We start from the raw sequence: 17,214 nt of genomic DNA, 5'->3' as shown, positions 1-17,214 counted from the left end.
TTCTCATGGACCAGTAACTAGTTAAAAGATAGAAAGCAAAGGGCAGAAGTAAATGGTCAGTTTTCACAATGGAAGGAGGTAAACAGCAAGATTCTCCAATGGTCTGTACTGGGACCTGTACTGTTCAACGTATTATTTAATGATCTGGAAAAGTGAAATGGCAACGCTTGCGTATTCAAAATTATTCAAGATAGTTAAGTCCAAAGCTGACTGTGAAGAGTTGCAGAGGGATATCACAAAACTGGGTGACTGGGCAACAAAATGGCAGATGAAATTCAACACTGATAAGTGCAAAGTTATGCACTTTGGAAAAAATACAATATATAACGAAGGGCTCTAAATTAGCTGTTATCACTCAGGAAAGAGATCTTGGAGATGTCATGAATACTTCTCTGAAAACATCAGTTCAATGTGCAGCAGTGGTCAAAAAGACTAACAAAATGTTAGGAACTAAATGGAAAGAGATAGAAAATAAGACCAAAAATCTCATGCGCCACAATATAAATCCATGGTGTAGGGTGACCAGAACCAGACACACCATATCTAAAAGGATATAATGGAACTGGAAAAGGTTCAGAGGAGGGCAACAAGGATGATCCAGGGTACGGAACGGCTTCCATATGTTGAGAGACTCAAAAGGCTAGGGCTGTTCAGTTTAGAAAAGAGACAAAAGAAGAAATTGATAGAGATAAAGTCATAAATGAGATGGAAAAAGTGAATAGAGAAGTTTTATTTGCTTTCTCCACAAACAAAAAATTAATAATCAGCAAGTTTAATACAGTAGAACCTCAGATTACAAACATCAGAGTTACAAACTGACTGGTCAACCACACACCTCATTTGGAACTGGAAGAATGCAATCAGGCAGCAGCAGAGACCGAAAAAAAAAGCAAATACAGTCCAGTACTGTGTTAAATGTAAACTACTAAAAAATAAAAGGGGAAGTTTTAAAAAACGATTTGACAAGGCAAGGAAACTGTTTCTGTGCTTGTTTCATTTAAATTAAGAGGGACAAAAGCAGCATTTTTCTTCTGCATTGTAAAGTTTCAAAGCTGTATTAAGTCAATGTTCAATTGTAAACTTTTGAAACAACAACCAAAATGTTTTGTTCAGTAACAAACATTTCAGAGTTACAAACAACTTCCATTCCCAAGCAGGGCTGGCTCCAGGCACCAGCCAAGCAAGCTCGTGCTTGGAGCGGCAGATTCCAAGGGGCGGCATTCCACCCAATCACTTTTTTTTTTTTTTTGCTTTGCTGCTTCTGCCGCCCCTGCAGGTTTTTTTGTTTTTTCTTTTTGGTTTGCTGCTTTGGCCGCTCTGTAGGGGGCAGCAGCACAGAGGAGGGGAGCGCCCTTTTGGGAGTAGTGCCAGGTCTGTAACAAGCCCAGCAGGGCAGCCTGTGTCCTTCCCTGCCCGCCGACTGGAGCGGTGTGGAGCCCTCCTGGCAGGCGGTGTGGCGAGCCCCCCACTGAAGAAAGCCCTGGCTGCCCCCCTTCTCTCTCTCGCCCCCACTGCCCAGGGCACGTCTGCAGGGCCGGGAGTCCCCCTGCACCTGTGCTCCGTCCGCCTCGCAGGTTTTGTTTTTGTTTTTTTTCCTCCCTTTGCAGCTCTGCAGGTTTGTTTGTTTTCACCTTTTGCGGCTCTGGCTGGCTCGCAGGTTTGTTTGTCCCTCCCTCCCCTTCGCTGCTCTGGCCAGCCCAGTGGTTTTTTGCTTGGGGTGACAAAAAAGCCAGTCGGCCCTGTTCCCAAGGTATTCATAACTCTGAGGTACTACTGTAGAAACAAAAGGAAATATTTTTTCCACATAGTGCACAATTGACCTATAGAACTCATTGCCAGGGGATGTTGTGAAGGCCAAAAGTATAACTGAGTTCAAAAAGGAGGTAGGTAAGTTCATGGAGGATAGGTCCATCAATGAGTATTAGCTAAGATAATCAGGGATGTAACTCCGTGCTTGGGGTAACCCTAAACCTCTGCCAGAAGCTCTGGGGAAGATGGGATTGATCTCTCAAAAATTGCCCTGTTTTATACACTTCCTCTGAAGCTCTAGGTTTGGCCGCTGTCAGAGACAGGATACTGGGCTAGATGGACATTAGGCTGACCCATTATGGCTGCTCTTATGTGAAATTATTTTTCACTACATCTCAAATTATGGTTTCATGCTTGAGTACATTACCTTTCAGGAATGTTATTTGAAACAAACAAACCTCAGATTAGACAACCAGGAAATGAGGAATTCAAGTTGCACTTCTCCACAAGGTACCCAGGCTCCTGTAACTCTGCCTTCGTAGAGATGCCAGGCTGCCATCTTCCCTCCTTTGCATGCAGACCGTTAAAAGCACGCACCACAGAGCATAGATTCTAAAATTTAAACTATGAATGCCCTACTGCTAATTGTGCTGCATTGTCAACACAGTAAATCTTTCTCTTTTCACATGACATTTGCACAATAGCATAATCTGGGCATATGTTTGTAAAAGGAGACCTGCTAGCCTGTGTTTCCTGGCATCTGTAGAACTGGTTGCCACATTGAATCACAGAGCCTGGTTCTGAGGGCTTGATGAACACCATCTACAATGTACTGAATACCTTCAACTCTTTGCAGGATTCTGCCCTTAGCGTCAGAGCCAAAGCCCTTGGGAAGACTCACATTGACTTCATGAGGCTTTGGATCAGGCCCTTAATGAGGTGTGGGAAATGATTGCCTTCACTGTGTTATTTGTCTAATCAGAAATTTGTAAAATTCTGTGTGCATTCTAAGTATGATCCTTAAGAAGGTTGTGAAGCAGCACAACACTTATATACTTAATGTTGAGGCTTTCTAGTCTTTGTGGTCACTGATAAAAGGAAATTCTGTAGTGCTTGGATTAAGAAGTAGAAGTTTCTGATTTTGCAGGGCCCACGTATGGAGACAGAGTTAAGATGGTTTGGGGGTCGTGTTTGAGAAGTGTAACCTTCACTCTGCATTTTATAATGTGTGGGGATTGTACAGTGTTGTTCTTAAAAGCTCTCATTCTTGAAAGGTAATACACACCCAAACTGCTAAGAAGTGCCTGCCTCAAGTGAGTCTAGAGAGTTTGTTGGGCCTCCAACAACCCCAACGTAAGTCTGTCAGGTTCTGAAAAGGCTCAGGCCTCCTGTTGTCTGCAGTCCCATCCCCCTGCAGGTGTCCTAAGGTTTGCAGGACAAGGACTCCCTTCCTGCAGACCTTGAAGGTCTGCAGAGGGAGGAGCATATGAAAATTGGAGGGGGGGGTGTAAGGTGAGAGGGGATAGGATGGGAGGAGAGTAGATGAGGGAGACATTCCTCCTGGGATTTGCAGGATAGAACCTCCTTGCACTGGTGAAGTTCTTTTTTTCATTAACAAGCCTCTCTAACCATGAGGTTTCACTTTAAGTGGTATCGCTGCAGAGGAAAGGACCAGAGACTTATTTTTTCCATTGAAGGGTTCATTGACATGCTATAGTAATCTTGCTGAGGCTGATGTTCCCTGTAGTCACTAAAAGAGAACTTAACTTTAGGTAGGTGAGATTATTGTTCAAAAATGTGGTCCATGGCACTAGATCTCAGCTAGGTGACTCCAGTGAAGTCAGCTTTATTCCTCTACTATGTTCTCTCAGTCTATGAAGCTTTGATCAGTAATTTAGCAGAAGATCCTGTGGTCTGTTATTTGCCACTGATTCATAGATTCCAAGGCCAGAATGGAGCATTGTGATCATCTAGTCTGCCCTCCTGTATAACACAGGCCATAGAGCTTCTCTACAATAATTCCTAGAGCCAAGCTTTTAGAAACACTACCAGTCTTGATTTAAAAATTGCCAGTGATGGAGAATCCACCAGGAACCTCGATAAGTTGTTCCAATAGTTAATCACCCTCACTGTTCAAAATGTACTTCCAGGCTTAATTTGTCTGGCTTCAGCTTCCAGCCATTGGATCATATTATACCTTCTTTGCTAGACTGAAGATCCCTTTATTAAATATTTGTTTCTCATGTAGGCACTTATGGACTGTAATAGACTCACCGCTTAACCTTCTCTTTGTTAAGCTAAATAGATTGAGTATCTTGAGTCTATCTCTAAAAGGCAGGTTTTCTAATCCTTTAATCATTCGTGTGGCTCTTCTCTCACCTTCCTGCTAACTGAGGTACTTCCTCATCCCCATTCTCATGTTTAAGTCTCCAATACATTTCTAGGTATCCCAAATATCACAGGGGTATTTGGGGATATTGGGCTAAACCTAAATACCAGTGATATTTAGGGAACTATTCAGGTGGCTGCATAGCACCAGTTAGGGACAATAGTTTCCTGTTGCATTATTCCAAATTTTTTTATCACACCTTTTGTCACTCTCCTATTGCCTGTGAAGTAGCATTTCTGGCATATGTGGGTCAGATTACCCAGCTGTCAGTTTCAGCAGTAGTAAAGGATGCGGTTGCCAGCAATAACATGTGCTTTAAGCATATGGTGGATGTTATAAATTTCTGCTATTTTCCTTCATTTAAATGAATTCAACTCTCAGATACATTGGAGGATGGGAATGGGAAATGGGTCTGACTTCAGGGGCTCTGAGGCTTTCTCTGTTTTCTGCGTCACTTGTAAATTGGTGAGCTGAAGCACTGGTGTGGACTTGACAGCTCTCCAGAACTAGATCCCAGACTGTCAGTTCCCATCTCTCCTTCACTTTTGGCTTCTGCTCTATATGTCTGAACTGTGTTTCCACTTGGCTCCCCAGACAGCAGCGGGGGCATTTGCAGCTCTTAGCCAACCCTCCCAGAAGAACTTCTAGTAAAGGAAAGCCAACTTCTCGGCTGTAAAATGCCCCCTAGTGGTGGCAGTAAGTACGCATAGCTGCTGCAGAAGTTTTCTGCCTCAAATGGGGGCAATGCATGAAACATGCAGGTTTTAGTGTGAGCCGTTCTCCCAGAAGGGAGCTGGGGGAAGATGCAGGAATATCATGGATGTACATGGGGATAAGCAGTGACTCTCAATCCCCACTCTTGCTAGCCCAAAGTGTTGAATCTCTGTCTGTAGGAGCAGTGACAACCCCCATGGCACCAAAATGTAGTGGGGCAAGACGAATAGCTCAGACTTGAATACAGAAGCTGTGGAAGGTCTAGGACCAACAGCAGTGAATGGATACAAGTCACAGGGGGTTTGTATGAACAAGAAAAACTGTTCCTGGGATGTGTATTTCGGACTTTTTCTCTAGCAGCTGTACTTCTCTGATGGCCACTGTCTACACTGCCAGTTTGTGTCAACAAAAGTGATGTCAACACCCAAAATTTGACTTAATAAAAATAGCAATTTCGTGTTCACACTCGTTCCCTCTGTCGGCAGATTGCTTTCACAGTGGGGGCACTGTCATTGACAATGTGAGCAATGCACTGTGGGTACCTATCCCACAGTCCTTCTGTCGCTAGGTCTTGTGGGATGATGGAGTGGATTGCGGCGCATCTTGGGACAGTGCTATATGTCCCATGATGCACTGCTTTCTGTCCCAGAACTCCATGGGCTTCCGGCTTTCTTTTGTGGCATTTTTTCAGCGGCCCTTCTTTGCTGTGCACCCCGGCATCTTGGTGAGAAGGGATGGATCCTGCACTGCTCTCCTATGCTCTGTTAACTGTCATGAAGACATTGCAGAGGCCAGTGCAGTTAATTGTGAAGTCCCTAACTGAGGAAGACTCGCAGGTGCTTGACATTCTGCACGATATAAATAGGAGCAACTTTAGATAGCTTTTGGCATTCACAGAGCAAGTGCATAGGATAGATCGTCACTTTTGGGCTCATGAAACAAGCACTGAATGGTGGGGTCACATCGTCATGCAGGTGTGGGATGACGAGCAGTGGCTACAGAACTTTCAGATGCGGAAAGCATCCTCCTGGAACTGTGCGCGGAGCTGGCCCCAGACCTGTGGCACAAGGACATCAGAATGAGAGCTGCCTTCTCAGTAGAGAAGCGTGTAGCAATCGCTGTGTGGAAGCTGGCAACTCCAGACTGCTACTGGTCAGTCGCAAATCAATTTGGAATGGGGAAGTCGACCGTTGGGGCTGTGTTGATGCAAGTATGCAGGGCAATAAATCACATCCTGCTATGAAGGACCATGACTCTGGGAAATGTGTGTGAAATAGTGGATGGCTTTGCAGAAATGGGTTTCCCTAACTGTGGAGGGGCGATAGATGGCACACACATTCCAATTTTGGCACCAGACCACCTTGAGATGGAATACATCAATAGGAAGGGGTACTTCTCCATGGTGTTGCAGGCGCTTGTGGATCACCGTGGGCATTTTACTGACATCGACATGGGATGGTCTGGGAAAGCGTGTGACGCACGCATCTTCAGAATCACCAGCTTGTACAGAAAGTGCAAGTGGGGACTTCCTTTCCTAACCAGAAGATTACGGGGAGGGTGGAGGGTCGAAATGCCCATAGTGATCCTTGGAGACCCTGTGTACCCCTTACAACTGTGGTTCATGAAACCTTACATGGGACACCTGGACAGCAATAAGGAGCAGTTCAATAACAGGCTCAGTAGGTGCCAGATGACAGTTGAATGTGCCTTTGGCAGATTAAAGGTGCACTGGTGATGCCTTTATGGCAGATTGGACCTCACTGAGGATAATATTCCCATGGTCATAGCCACGTGTCATACATTGCGTAATCTCTGTGAAGCTAAAGGTGAAAGGTTTGCTCAGGGTGGAGTGCTGAGGCAGACTTCTTGGCCACTGATTTTGAGCAGCCAGATACCAGGGCTGACAGAGGAGCCCAGAGGGGAGCTATTTGAATCAAGGAGGCTTTGAGGCAGCACTTTGACAATGACCACCAGTAACGTATATCTCTGTGTGAGTTGGTTTAATGTTACATTACATGTAGTTTTCCTAGGGGGCAATGGTGACATTTGGGGCATTATATTCCTGTAATAAAGTGATTAAAAGGCATATGCATGTATTGGCAGTGCCTATAATCTCACCTTGTATTAAAAAAAGAGATGATTTACCGTTATAAAAGTTTGCTTTTATTGCACAAGAAAAAGCACACACAAACACACAGATGCTTAGTGGGAAAGGAGGAACCAGGGAAGGGCAGACTTTCACAACTGTGTATAGGTTCAGCTATCATTGTGGAAGTTGTCCAAGGGGGTGGAGTAAAGAGGAAACCAAGAAGTCCTGGAAGGTGGAAAGAAATGTGCGGGAGGAGTTTGAGGGGCACAGAAAAGAGTTCTGAATGTGCTGCAGTGAAGGTCAAGCACTGATCTGCTCAGTCTGCTGCATTATTAAGGACTTCAGCATCTGCATTTGCTCCTCCATTACTTTAATCATCTGCTCAGTAGTGTCCTTAACAAACACGTGATTCTCTTTTCTGTCATGCTATTTGGCTTCCCAGCAGCGTCGGTGTAAGGATGTTTTGTGCCCTAGGCGAAACTTCCACCTTGCGCCGCCCTCCGCATGACAGCTACCCCCCTCCGCCCTGAGGCACCCCCCCCGCCCCAGCTCACCCCTGCTCGGAGCACGAGCACCCCAAGCACACCGTGGCTGCTTCACTTCTCCCACCTCCCAGGCTTGTGGCGCCTAAGCTGATTGGCGCCGCAAGCCTGAGAGGCAGGAGAAGTGAAGCAGTTCACCCCTGCCCTGCCTCCTCCCCAAGCACGCTATCGCTGCCTCACTTTTCCCACGTCTCAGGCTTGCAGCGCCAATCAGCTTAGGCGCCGCAAGCCTGGGAGGTGGGAGAAGTGAAGCAGCCACAGCATGCTCGGGGTGGAGGCAGGGCAGGGGTGAGCTGGGCCGGGGAGTTCCCCTGTGTGTCGCCTCTCCCCCCTTACTTGCTGCAGGTGGTCCTCCCCGCGCTCCCCTGCCCCAGCTCCCTCCACCTAAATGCCGGTGGCGACCGGGGCGGCCAAAGATCTGGCCACCACAGTCGCTGCCGAAGAAAATGGTGCCCCCCAAATCCCAGTGCCCTAGGCGACTGCCTAGGTAGCCTAAATGGTTGCACCAGCCCTGCTTCCCAGCACTCCTTTCATTCTCTTTTTTCTGCATTGGAGCATTGCAGGATGTCCTGGAACTTGTCTTTTCTCTGCTGAGTTTTGGGCACTTTCTTGTGCAGACACTTGGCAGGGGTATATGGGGTGTTCCAGAAGGCCACATCTGGTAAAGCACAGGGGACAATGCACAGAAGCGAGATTGTTAAATTTATGCACAGCATTGAAACATTTTAATTAAATACACCTTTTGCAACATTGTTATCACTTTCTCACTGACCCTAGTCAGACACACATCTCTGCGAACACCCAAAGCATGGTGAGTGTTGGCGTGGGGAGGAAGGGGAGCTCCACATGGGGAAAAGAGCACACACTCTTTGCAAGGGTCATGGTGCAGCATTCTAGGGAACAAATTCTAAAATTCTCCAACACTTTTCCACACGTGGGGTAATTCTAGCAGACATCTCACTGCTAAAGGTAAGCAGGGAAATGAGGGTACATCTACTACATGCTTGTGGCTTCTGCCCTGCTCCCTATGCTGCTCATCTATGTGTAACTTTGGTCCTCACACAAGTGATTTCCATATGGCATGGAGAAAATTTCCTACAATGAGGGAAGGAACAAAGTTGCTCTGCCAGGGAACCTTCAGCAGAGGATTACTGAGTACCTTCAGGAAACTTCCTTGGAGATCTCTCTAGAGGATTCCCATGAAATCGTGGCATGCATCAACACCCTGTTCTGCTGTATTGATTAGCTCACAGGGAAATGTCCAGCTCACAGAAACACAGCCAGCCTCCCACATTTCTTTGCCCTGAATCCACCTCTGCACTACACAAGCCACAGCCACTTGCCAGGAGTCTCATCTCCTGCTTCATGCTCACTGCTGACAGCAACTGCTGAGGCTGACTAGGTACCTCTGGAGTGGAGTACAATTCCTGGCTCCCTGCCCCATGAGACAACCCCGCCGGGAGCTGCATATCCTCATCTAACTCCACTTCTTCATCAGTAACTTTGTCCTCTGGGTTAGGTCGTCTTTCCGCCATCTCCGTGCCCTCCAAAGTATCCACGGGGCTCTTGGCAGTGGAGATGGGGTCACCACTGAGGATAGCATCCAGCTCCTTATAGAACCTGCAGGTCTTAGGTGAAGCAGCAGAGCAACGGTTGTCTCCCTCACCTTATGGTACATCTGCCTCAGCTCCTTAATCTTCGCTCTGCACTGCAGCATGTCCTGATCATGGCCCTTTTCGCAGACGCCTCGATAAATCTGCCCGTAGGTATCCCAGTTCCTATGGCTCAAGCACAGCTGGGACTGCACAGCCTCCTGTCCCCATATACTGAGCAGATCCAACAGCTCCACAGTGGTCCAGGCGGGAGAGCATTTGCATGGTCACTGGGGAAGATGTGATGAGACCTCTCCATGCTGAGCCCTAACAGGAAATGGAATTTCAAAAATTCCCAAGGCATCTATGAGGGAAGGGTGGATTGGGGAGAGAGGGATAGCTCAGTGGTTTGAGCATTAGCCTGCTAAACCCAGGGTTGTGAGTTCAATCCTTGAGGGGGCCATTTAGGGATCTGGGGCAAAAATCTGTCTGGGAATTGGTCTAGCTTTGAGCAGGGGGTTGGACTAGATGACCTCCTGAGGTCCCTTCCAACCCTGATATTCTATGATGGTTGTTTACCTGGCTGCAGGGCAGTGGAGTGCAAACTGCTGCCCAAAGCAATCAGGATGGGCATTGTGGGACATCTCCTGGAGGCCCAATGAAGCATGGTGTCTACACTTGCACTTTGTCAAAAAAAATGTAGAGGAAAAAGACATAAATCTATCATGAGTATGAATGTATTAGGTCACCAAAACCAGACATTTTCCCAGGCAAAAGTTGCCTCACAATGTGTATGCACTCACTGTTTGGGTTGACAAATGGCAGTTTTAGTGACAAAACTTGGTAGTGTAGACAAAGCCTTCGTGTAATATTCCTTAAATCGAGGCACATTTGAGAGGTACATTTGTATTATGCAAGCTGTAATCTTCCTCAAATAGATGCCTAAGCATCCTCATGCTCCTTGTCAGAGTTCAGTGTGATGCAGCCTAGTCCAGCCCTCATAGCTCCCTGTCTTCATTTTCAAAGGGGGGATAAGCATCTTTACAGTCAACTTAAAGGGCTTGTTTAGTGCAAAAGGCTCCCTGTCCCAATTAGCAGAATCAGCTAGGAGCCTCAACTGCCTTCTCAAAGTCTCAGACAAACTGGGAGAAGACAGCATTCCTTATTCCATCTACATTTCAGTACAGTTGTCCTGCTCCCAGGGACTCTGCAAAGCCTGACAGCAATCCAGATGAGGATTCACTACAGCTCTTTAAAGTTTCCTAGGGCAGCCAGTAGGTACCTTTTGAAAGCATGATGGGTGTTTATTTTGATCTAGAAATCAAGACCAGTGTTTCTGATCCAAGACAGTTTACCTGTTGTGTCTCAAAAGGACATGTACACATCTCTCCACAGAAGGGAATGCCCCTCTCAGGGTTGGGGGAGTGGGAAAGTATGCCTCATTGTCTGGCATGCGTGACACCCATGAAAAGGTTACACTGCTGGAAACAGTGTCTGGCCATCAGGGTAGGTGAGTTGTTCTCCTGATGTAATGTTTCTAACTGATTTTTCTGCCTGGGGAGCTACAATGGGCAGAGCTTCCAGGGATTCCGATATTATTGGAATTCTCCCTCTTCATTTTCCTTGTATGGCTTTAATTAAGTTCCCTTGGTCTAATCTCATTAAAATCTGGTTTTCTCTATTACCTCTGGACTGGTGTGTACTACTTCCGCAACAATACATTGCAAAGCAGACAGCTCAAACCTAAGGAAAAGGTTGTACTACTGTTAGGATTTCCTGAAGTTCATTTTTGCTACCTTGTTGAGATTTCTATTCCACTGTGGAGTAGTAACAAGGTGGCTTTGGTGATGGAGAAGACTCAGACAGACGTGTGTCTGAGGGAAGGGAACTACTCAGGCCTGGTCTACACTTAAAAGCTAGGTTGACATAGGTAAAGCACTCAGGGTATGAAAATTTCACATCCCTGAGTGCTGTAGTTAGACAGGCCTAGCCCCCGGTGTAGACAAGGCTAGGTTGATGAAAGGATTCTTCCACTGCCCTGGCGACCATCACTTGGGAAGGTGGATTACCTACGGCTATGGAAAAACCCCTTGGTAACAGGGTGTGCTGAGTCAGGAGCTAACTTGGCTCCCTGTCACTCAAGTCCCCACCAGTATATACTAATGGAGACCTCACTGGAAGGCGGGTAGTTGACTGAGGGTGCCACTTCATTGAGGAGAGCTACAGCTGAGGGTCTGATTGAGGGGGAAGCAACTCCTACTCCTGGGATAAGATAAGCAGACAGAAAGGCAGTGCTGGGGAAGAGCAGGGAGCTGAAGGAACGCAGAGACAGGCAAGACTGGCTGCTGCTAGTACTAGTCCCTGCCCTTGAAGCAAGTGGGGAAGCTGGCTCTGGACTGTAAATGTATGTAAATAACCCTGCAGGCTGTGGCCTGCTGGAAAAACACAGTACTGTACAATATGGTGGGGGCAAAGGAGATCTAGAGTGGTTTTGGTTTGTGATTAAAGCTTGAAAGGTCTCTCAGTGGATTGCCCCGTGACACTTTCCTGTCATTGTAGGAAGCATCTACACTACAGAGCTGCTGTAGCTGTACCACTGTAGCACCTCTAGTATAGACGTGATCTTAGGTATCATCATTGCCCTCGAGCTCCATAAACTGTCCTAATTGGTGAGTGATGGCCTGATGCTCACATGTCCTGAAGTACGTTTTACAGATCCTCCTGGCTTAATTGATTTGCCCTGTGAAAAAGGTAATAAAAGCAAATCCCTCAGCATCATTTCCACATAGAGAATGGCAGGAGCAATTATCACAGTTTTCTGAGCTGCTTAGTGAAAGGAATCAAACAATTCAGCCACTCCAACCACTCCTTCCTTCTGCAGCTCTTTTCCTAGCACTAATTCTCCAAAAGCTCCACTACCATGTTCATTGTTCTAATGGTATTTTTATGATTCCTTTGTAGCTTTGATCCAGTGCCTTCCCCCAGAATTAAATGCATACTTTAAAAAACGGCACCTTATTTTATATATTCATTTTCCAAGGAGGCGGTCTGTTACCAGAGCTACTGGGGCTGGAAAAGGGATTGAGGGGAAATGCAACCAAAAATGGAGGCAATGGTACTAGGTTTGGAGGTACTGGTCAGGCTTCAAGGAGATAGATGTGTAAAATATTTGCTTTTCAAAGGTGAATGTTGGGCTAAATTTATACAATATAATTAAAAAAATGAATTTTCTTAAGATCCTGGATGGAACTAAAATGACTGCTGACAAAGTCTTATTCAGTGGTTCTCAAACTGTGATTTGTGGATCAGTCTGGGCTACAGATCCTTTCCTGTTAACTATTCTTAAACCCATATAGTAGGGGTATGGTCCATGAGAAGATCTGGCAGTGGTGTTTAGAAATTTGGGAGGAGTAGTGACTCCATCAGAAAGTCACTGATGTAGGAATTTGTTCCCAAAATGAAAATGTAGAACATTACTGATTCCTACATAACTTGGATGTTTACAAGTAATTTTGGCAGCAAAAGAGCTACTCAAGGGACATGGTTCTATTCACTTCTCTGATGCTCAGTACCAATGCCCTGGGTTTCATACACTTATCTCTAAACTTTAAAGTAGTTCCACATGCTACTGTGGTTCAGTAAAAATGTATTTGGACTTATGGCCTAAGGGAGAAAGGGTCTATGTCACAAAAACAATCCCCTGAACCATCCCATGCCATCACGTCAGATTTTGTGTGGTTCTTAGCAAAGCAAAGCAAAACATGGCAGTATACATGCCATGAGAGCATACACAAAACAATGCATGTGGTATGTGTAGGACCCCCAAGATACTGAGATTTGTTCTTGGTGCTTTCTTTTTCCTATTTCAGTAGGAATAGGGAAGAAAGGAGGGGTTAAGAGTTACAATAAGAAAAGGACTTAAGGTGCTGTGGCATAAATCTACTTTGTAGATTAATCAACCTGACTGCATCAATGTTACAGAAAGTGGAGAGCAGACAAAATAGTTCCTCACAATCATCCATTCACCTGGTTATGGCCAACCGTCAGCGTAATGAAGCTCAGGGCAATGTCAGTCCAAATCTTTTGGCATTACAGAGTGAAAATGACATCAACTGTATTCTGAGAGCTACCTGCAGGACTGATCTATGAGCCCCAAATAAGAACAAGGTCTCAAAAAGCCAGAGGAGAGAGAGAGGACAGGAGTAGTTTTCCACACCTTCCCCAAACCTGCTGATTGAGGGACAGGTTGGGTTGGCCAGTCACTTGGGAGTTTGCCTAAGGCACCCCAAGAAGAAGCTTACATTGTTTGAGTTTAAGGCGGGCTGTGACCTCAAAAGATAGCCCTTGTAATCAAACAGGAATCTTCTGAGCACTGAGGAATCCAGGCCATTGACTGACTGGGGAGGAGGAGGTGGTGGTCTTTGTAGCAGCCTCGTGATACATATGCCTTGGTGCTGGTAACCATGTTCCTTTTCTGTTTGCTCTGCAGATCCTGTGTGGGAAGGAGATCCCCCGTTGGGTGAATCGCCTAGCCTACTTCAGCTCGTGCATCCCTTTCCTCCAAAGTTGCCTCCCCAAGAAGTGGCTGACCCCAGCAGCCTTGCAGAGCCACATCAACCTCGGCCTCCACAAGGAAGAGCAGGGAGACACGACAGATGAAGAGTCCCCATCCACTTCTGCGGCTGCCTCAGCCTCAGGCACCTCGCGAACCTGTAGGCATACCCGGGTCTAAGTTGTGCCCAACATGCTCCCTTCTCTCACTCTCTGGGTTTCTTCTATTTCTTCCTAATTTCCTCTCTTACAGCACCTTTCTTTCTCCTTTTCTTCGCCCAAGAACATTGGGGGAAACCCACTTTAATGAGAAGACGAGCTCCTGATCCTTCTTGAAGGGTTGTCACTACTGTTGCTTGGCAAAATGATGCTGAACTACAGCATTGTGCTGACGAGTGTGGTGGCTAACCTGGATTCTCCTCCCAAGGCCCCCTGTGCTCCTTGATACACAGAGAACTGTTAACTTTCTGGGCACAAGAGCATGGGACTGGAGGGGAACCATACTGTGAAGTTCCTTGGCTGGAACTGTTTTTATTCTTTTATCTCCCCCTCTCTCTCCTCTCCAGTTCTGTCAAGGCTGCCCCCCACCTACAGCGTTCCTCCTGGACGTACCAAATGAAGGAAGCAGAACCTCAGCTTGACTTTCTCATCTCTAAGACCAGCAACAAGGTCCTACTGATCTTTTTTGTAATTACCAGGTTTCTAAATCATTCAAAGGACAAGTGAAAGGTACTGCTGTTCTACGACCACCAGTTTTCTGTGTTAGAATTTAAGAGATCAGAGGACTGCCCTCCCCCCAACAACAATACCAAATTTACCTAGAAAACAAATGTGTAATGGTGATTTTTATTTGGTTACAACAGGAGGTGGGGGCTAATGCTTGGGGGTAGCTACTAAGTAGATGCAGGGGTGGCCTCTGGTGGATTGGTTCTCTTAGTTCCCCTACTCAAGTCACCAGTTTTGCATCCCTTGTTTGCTGTTTCCCTTCCTTTTCAGTGGGGTGTTAAATCTGTCTTCTGGCTGGCTAGCCAGCTGCCTCTGGCACCATGTGTTTTGGGGAGGGACTTTTGGAGTGAGAGGGTGGTGAGAGGGAATCCCTTGGGCAGATTGCTATTTCCTGCAGTCTTTCTTCCCAGAACCACAGAACCCAACATATGGGTCCCTTGGCAGCCATCCACCCAGTCTAAATTTAAAGCCAAGCCAGGAAGGCAAAAACTATCTAGATGGAGAATAAATCAGAAGAATTGACATTTGTTCCCCTGCCTCAGAGGCTGTTTTGAGAGGGAGAGGGCAGCTTGGAATTCTGTCAGGAAGTAGAGGATGCTGCACCATGTACATCCCCATGGAATCTTTTGTTACGTAACACTCTCTTTATTTCAGTCGTTTCAGACAGAAAAGGGCAAAGCTGGTTGACCAACCACCCCAGCATTGGTTCATAGATGTATTATGCCCACAGTGATGGTTTCTGTGGTGGAGGGAAGGTGGAAAAGGGAGCAGGTACGCCAATTCCATTATTCAATCACCTGACCAGGAATTATGTTCAGAGGCTACACCAGCATGGAAAAGGAAAATCCAGGTCCCTCTTCCCCTACCAACTGTGCAGAAGAGGAAGACAAAATAGCCTGAAGATGCATGTGTAATGTATTGACTTAGGGCCTGATTCTTGGAAGTGCTGCGCACCAGCTGCCCCAGTTGAAGACAGGAGGAGCTCTGGGTGCTCAGTGCCTTTGAAAATCAGGCTGTTAATGTGGATAATACTGTCTCCTGCTGGTGGTCAGCCACAGTGAGAATAACAGCCTGCTAATTTCAACCTGCTATGCAAGCTACTCCATTATCTCAAGTTTATAGAAATTGTGGGCTTGGTATTGAAAGTCCTGGGTTTGATCCCCACTGATATGCTTAGTGTCTGTACATACATGGCCTCAGTTTGGTACGTGTGTGTATCTATATGCCCAGAGAGATGAAGGAATAATTAGAACCCTGTGAAGAGGTTGGGACAACTGCTGCATTCTTGGCATGGTAGCAGACTCTAGGGGCTTTTGATGGCCAGAAATTCAATCCTTACAGTGTGGTCTAACCGCATCCCTCTACAATGATGCACATGTGTACAATGAAACTTTTACAACATGCTTCTAATGTTTCATAATCTCTACAATGAATATTAAAGAGCTGTAGTTCCTAGTATCCCTGCCCAGATCCAAAGTCACATTCTCTGTTAACATTGGCTACCCCTGGCTGGTACCCACAATCAGTACCGCCTTGTCAATTATTCCACTGCTCTTGGCATAGCTACCAGAACCAGCACCACACTCTATTATCCTGGGTTCCTGGTGTAGTTGGTACAGAGTCAGCATCACATTCTCTATTACCCTGGTTTGTTCCACGATGATATACTAGTATCAGCATCATATTCTCCATTCAGGGCCGGCTCCAGGCACCAGCGCAGGAAGCAGGTGCTTGGGGCAGCCAATAGGAAAGAATGAAGTGGTGCGGTACAGCTGCCGCCGAAGTGCCACCGATTCCAGCTTTTTTTCCTTTTCTTCCCTGCTTGAGGTAGCAAAAAAGCTGGAGCCAGGCCTGTCTCCATTATTATGAAGTTGCCAGAGATGCTGCCACCCAAACACAACATTACACAATACAGTACTGCACACTCAAGTTGCCCTGCAGTGACTTGTGTCACTGCCTAAACCAGCCATGCAATCTCCATTTTTTTGAAGTTCCCAAGGTCGCTGCCAAAAACCAGCATTGTGACCACAGGTATGTGCAGTGACTGGAAGGAACTGAGTGGAGGTCTCCCAGAGCTTTCATTTGGCGAGGGAACATTGCAGTCAGGTTAAGCGGTAACAGCAAATAGTCCCTGATCGACTGCCATCCATCCATCACCCCAGCCTGCCATCTTGCATCTGATCTCATATGAAGCATCACATTGGAAGTCCCAGGTGGAATCAAGGCTCCAGTGACATACCTTTCCTAAGGAAAATGCTTCCTCGAAATGTTTTACTAAACAGCATACATAACCAGCTTTATTTTAATCCAGGCAAGCTGCATTCTTCCTCCATTCAAGCCTTTGGGGAGAGGAGACATTCTTGAGGTTGCAGGACACTCCTTTGGTGCAAGCTTCTTAGCACTATAAAAAGATAAATTTTTTTTGCAGTGGGGACAAGGAGGTGAAAGAGAATCAAACCATCATTATGGCTAATTCATAGCTCAAAATGTGTTCTAGTCCTCAAGACTGCTGCTTACCTCTCCACGCTGGCCAAGCTACCTGACCAACGGTGACCAGAATAAAGAAAAACAACACTGTGGAAATCAAAAAGTATAGTAACAATATTGTTACCTGTGTAATTAACCACATTTTAATGATTAAAATGGAGTTTTTAAAATCTAATGTATTGGACCCTACTGGTGCAGTTTGTTTATTTTGGGCATTTTGCTTACCCTTCAGAGAGTGAAATTAGATTGGTTGATTTCACTTTCTGGTTCTAGTCACTCTTACTTCCTATTTCTCCCGCACTGCTCTGTGCTGTTCTTTGGGCTCCTAACACTGCCAGGGAAGTTGCAAATACAAACATTTTCCACTAGAAAAAA

General features: G+C 46.1%; 1 protein-coding gene across 2 annotated transcripts in view; it reads left to right on the top strand.

Moving 5' to 3' along the window:
- Positions 1-16,970, top strand: part of LOC127051361 (deubiquitinase DESI2-like) — an 82,366-nt gene extending 65,396 nt beyond the window's left edge. Inside the window, exons 5-6 of one of the 2 annotated variants that reach the window (XM_050953625.1) lie at positions 13,565-13,787; positions 14,193-16,970. In XM_050953625.1, the coding sequence (XP_050809582.1) occupies positions 13,565-13,787; positions 14,193-14,245 (276 nt within the window). In that variant the 3' untranslated portion in view covers positions 14,246-16,970. Of the gene's footprint in view, positions 1-13,564 lie in introns of both variants that reach the window. The other variant, XM_050953626.1, reaches the window with a different exon arrangement.
- The last annotated feature ends 244 nt before the right edge of the window (positions 16,971-17,214 follow it).

Source organism: Gopherus flavomarginatus, chromosome 5 (assembly GCF_025201925.1).
Source record: "Gopherus flavomarginatus isolate rGopFla2 chromosome 5, rGopFla2.mat.asm, whole genome shotgun sequence".
Classification (NCBI taxonomy): domain Eukaryota; kingdom Metazoa; phylum Chordata; order Testudines; family Testudinidae; genus Gopherus; species Gopherus flavomarginatus.
This window is presented reverse-complemented; position numbering and strand designations above follow the sequence as displayed.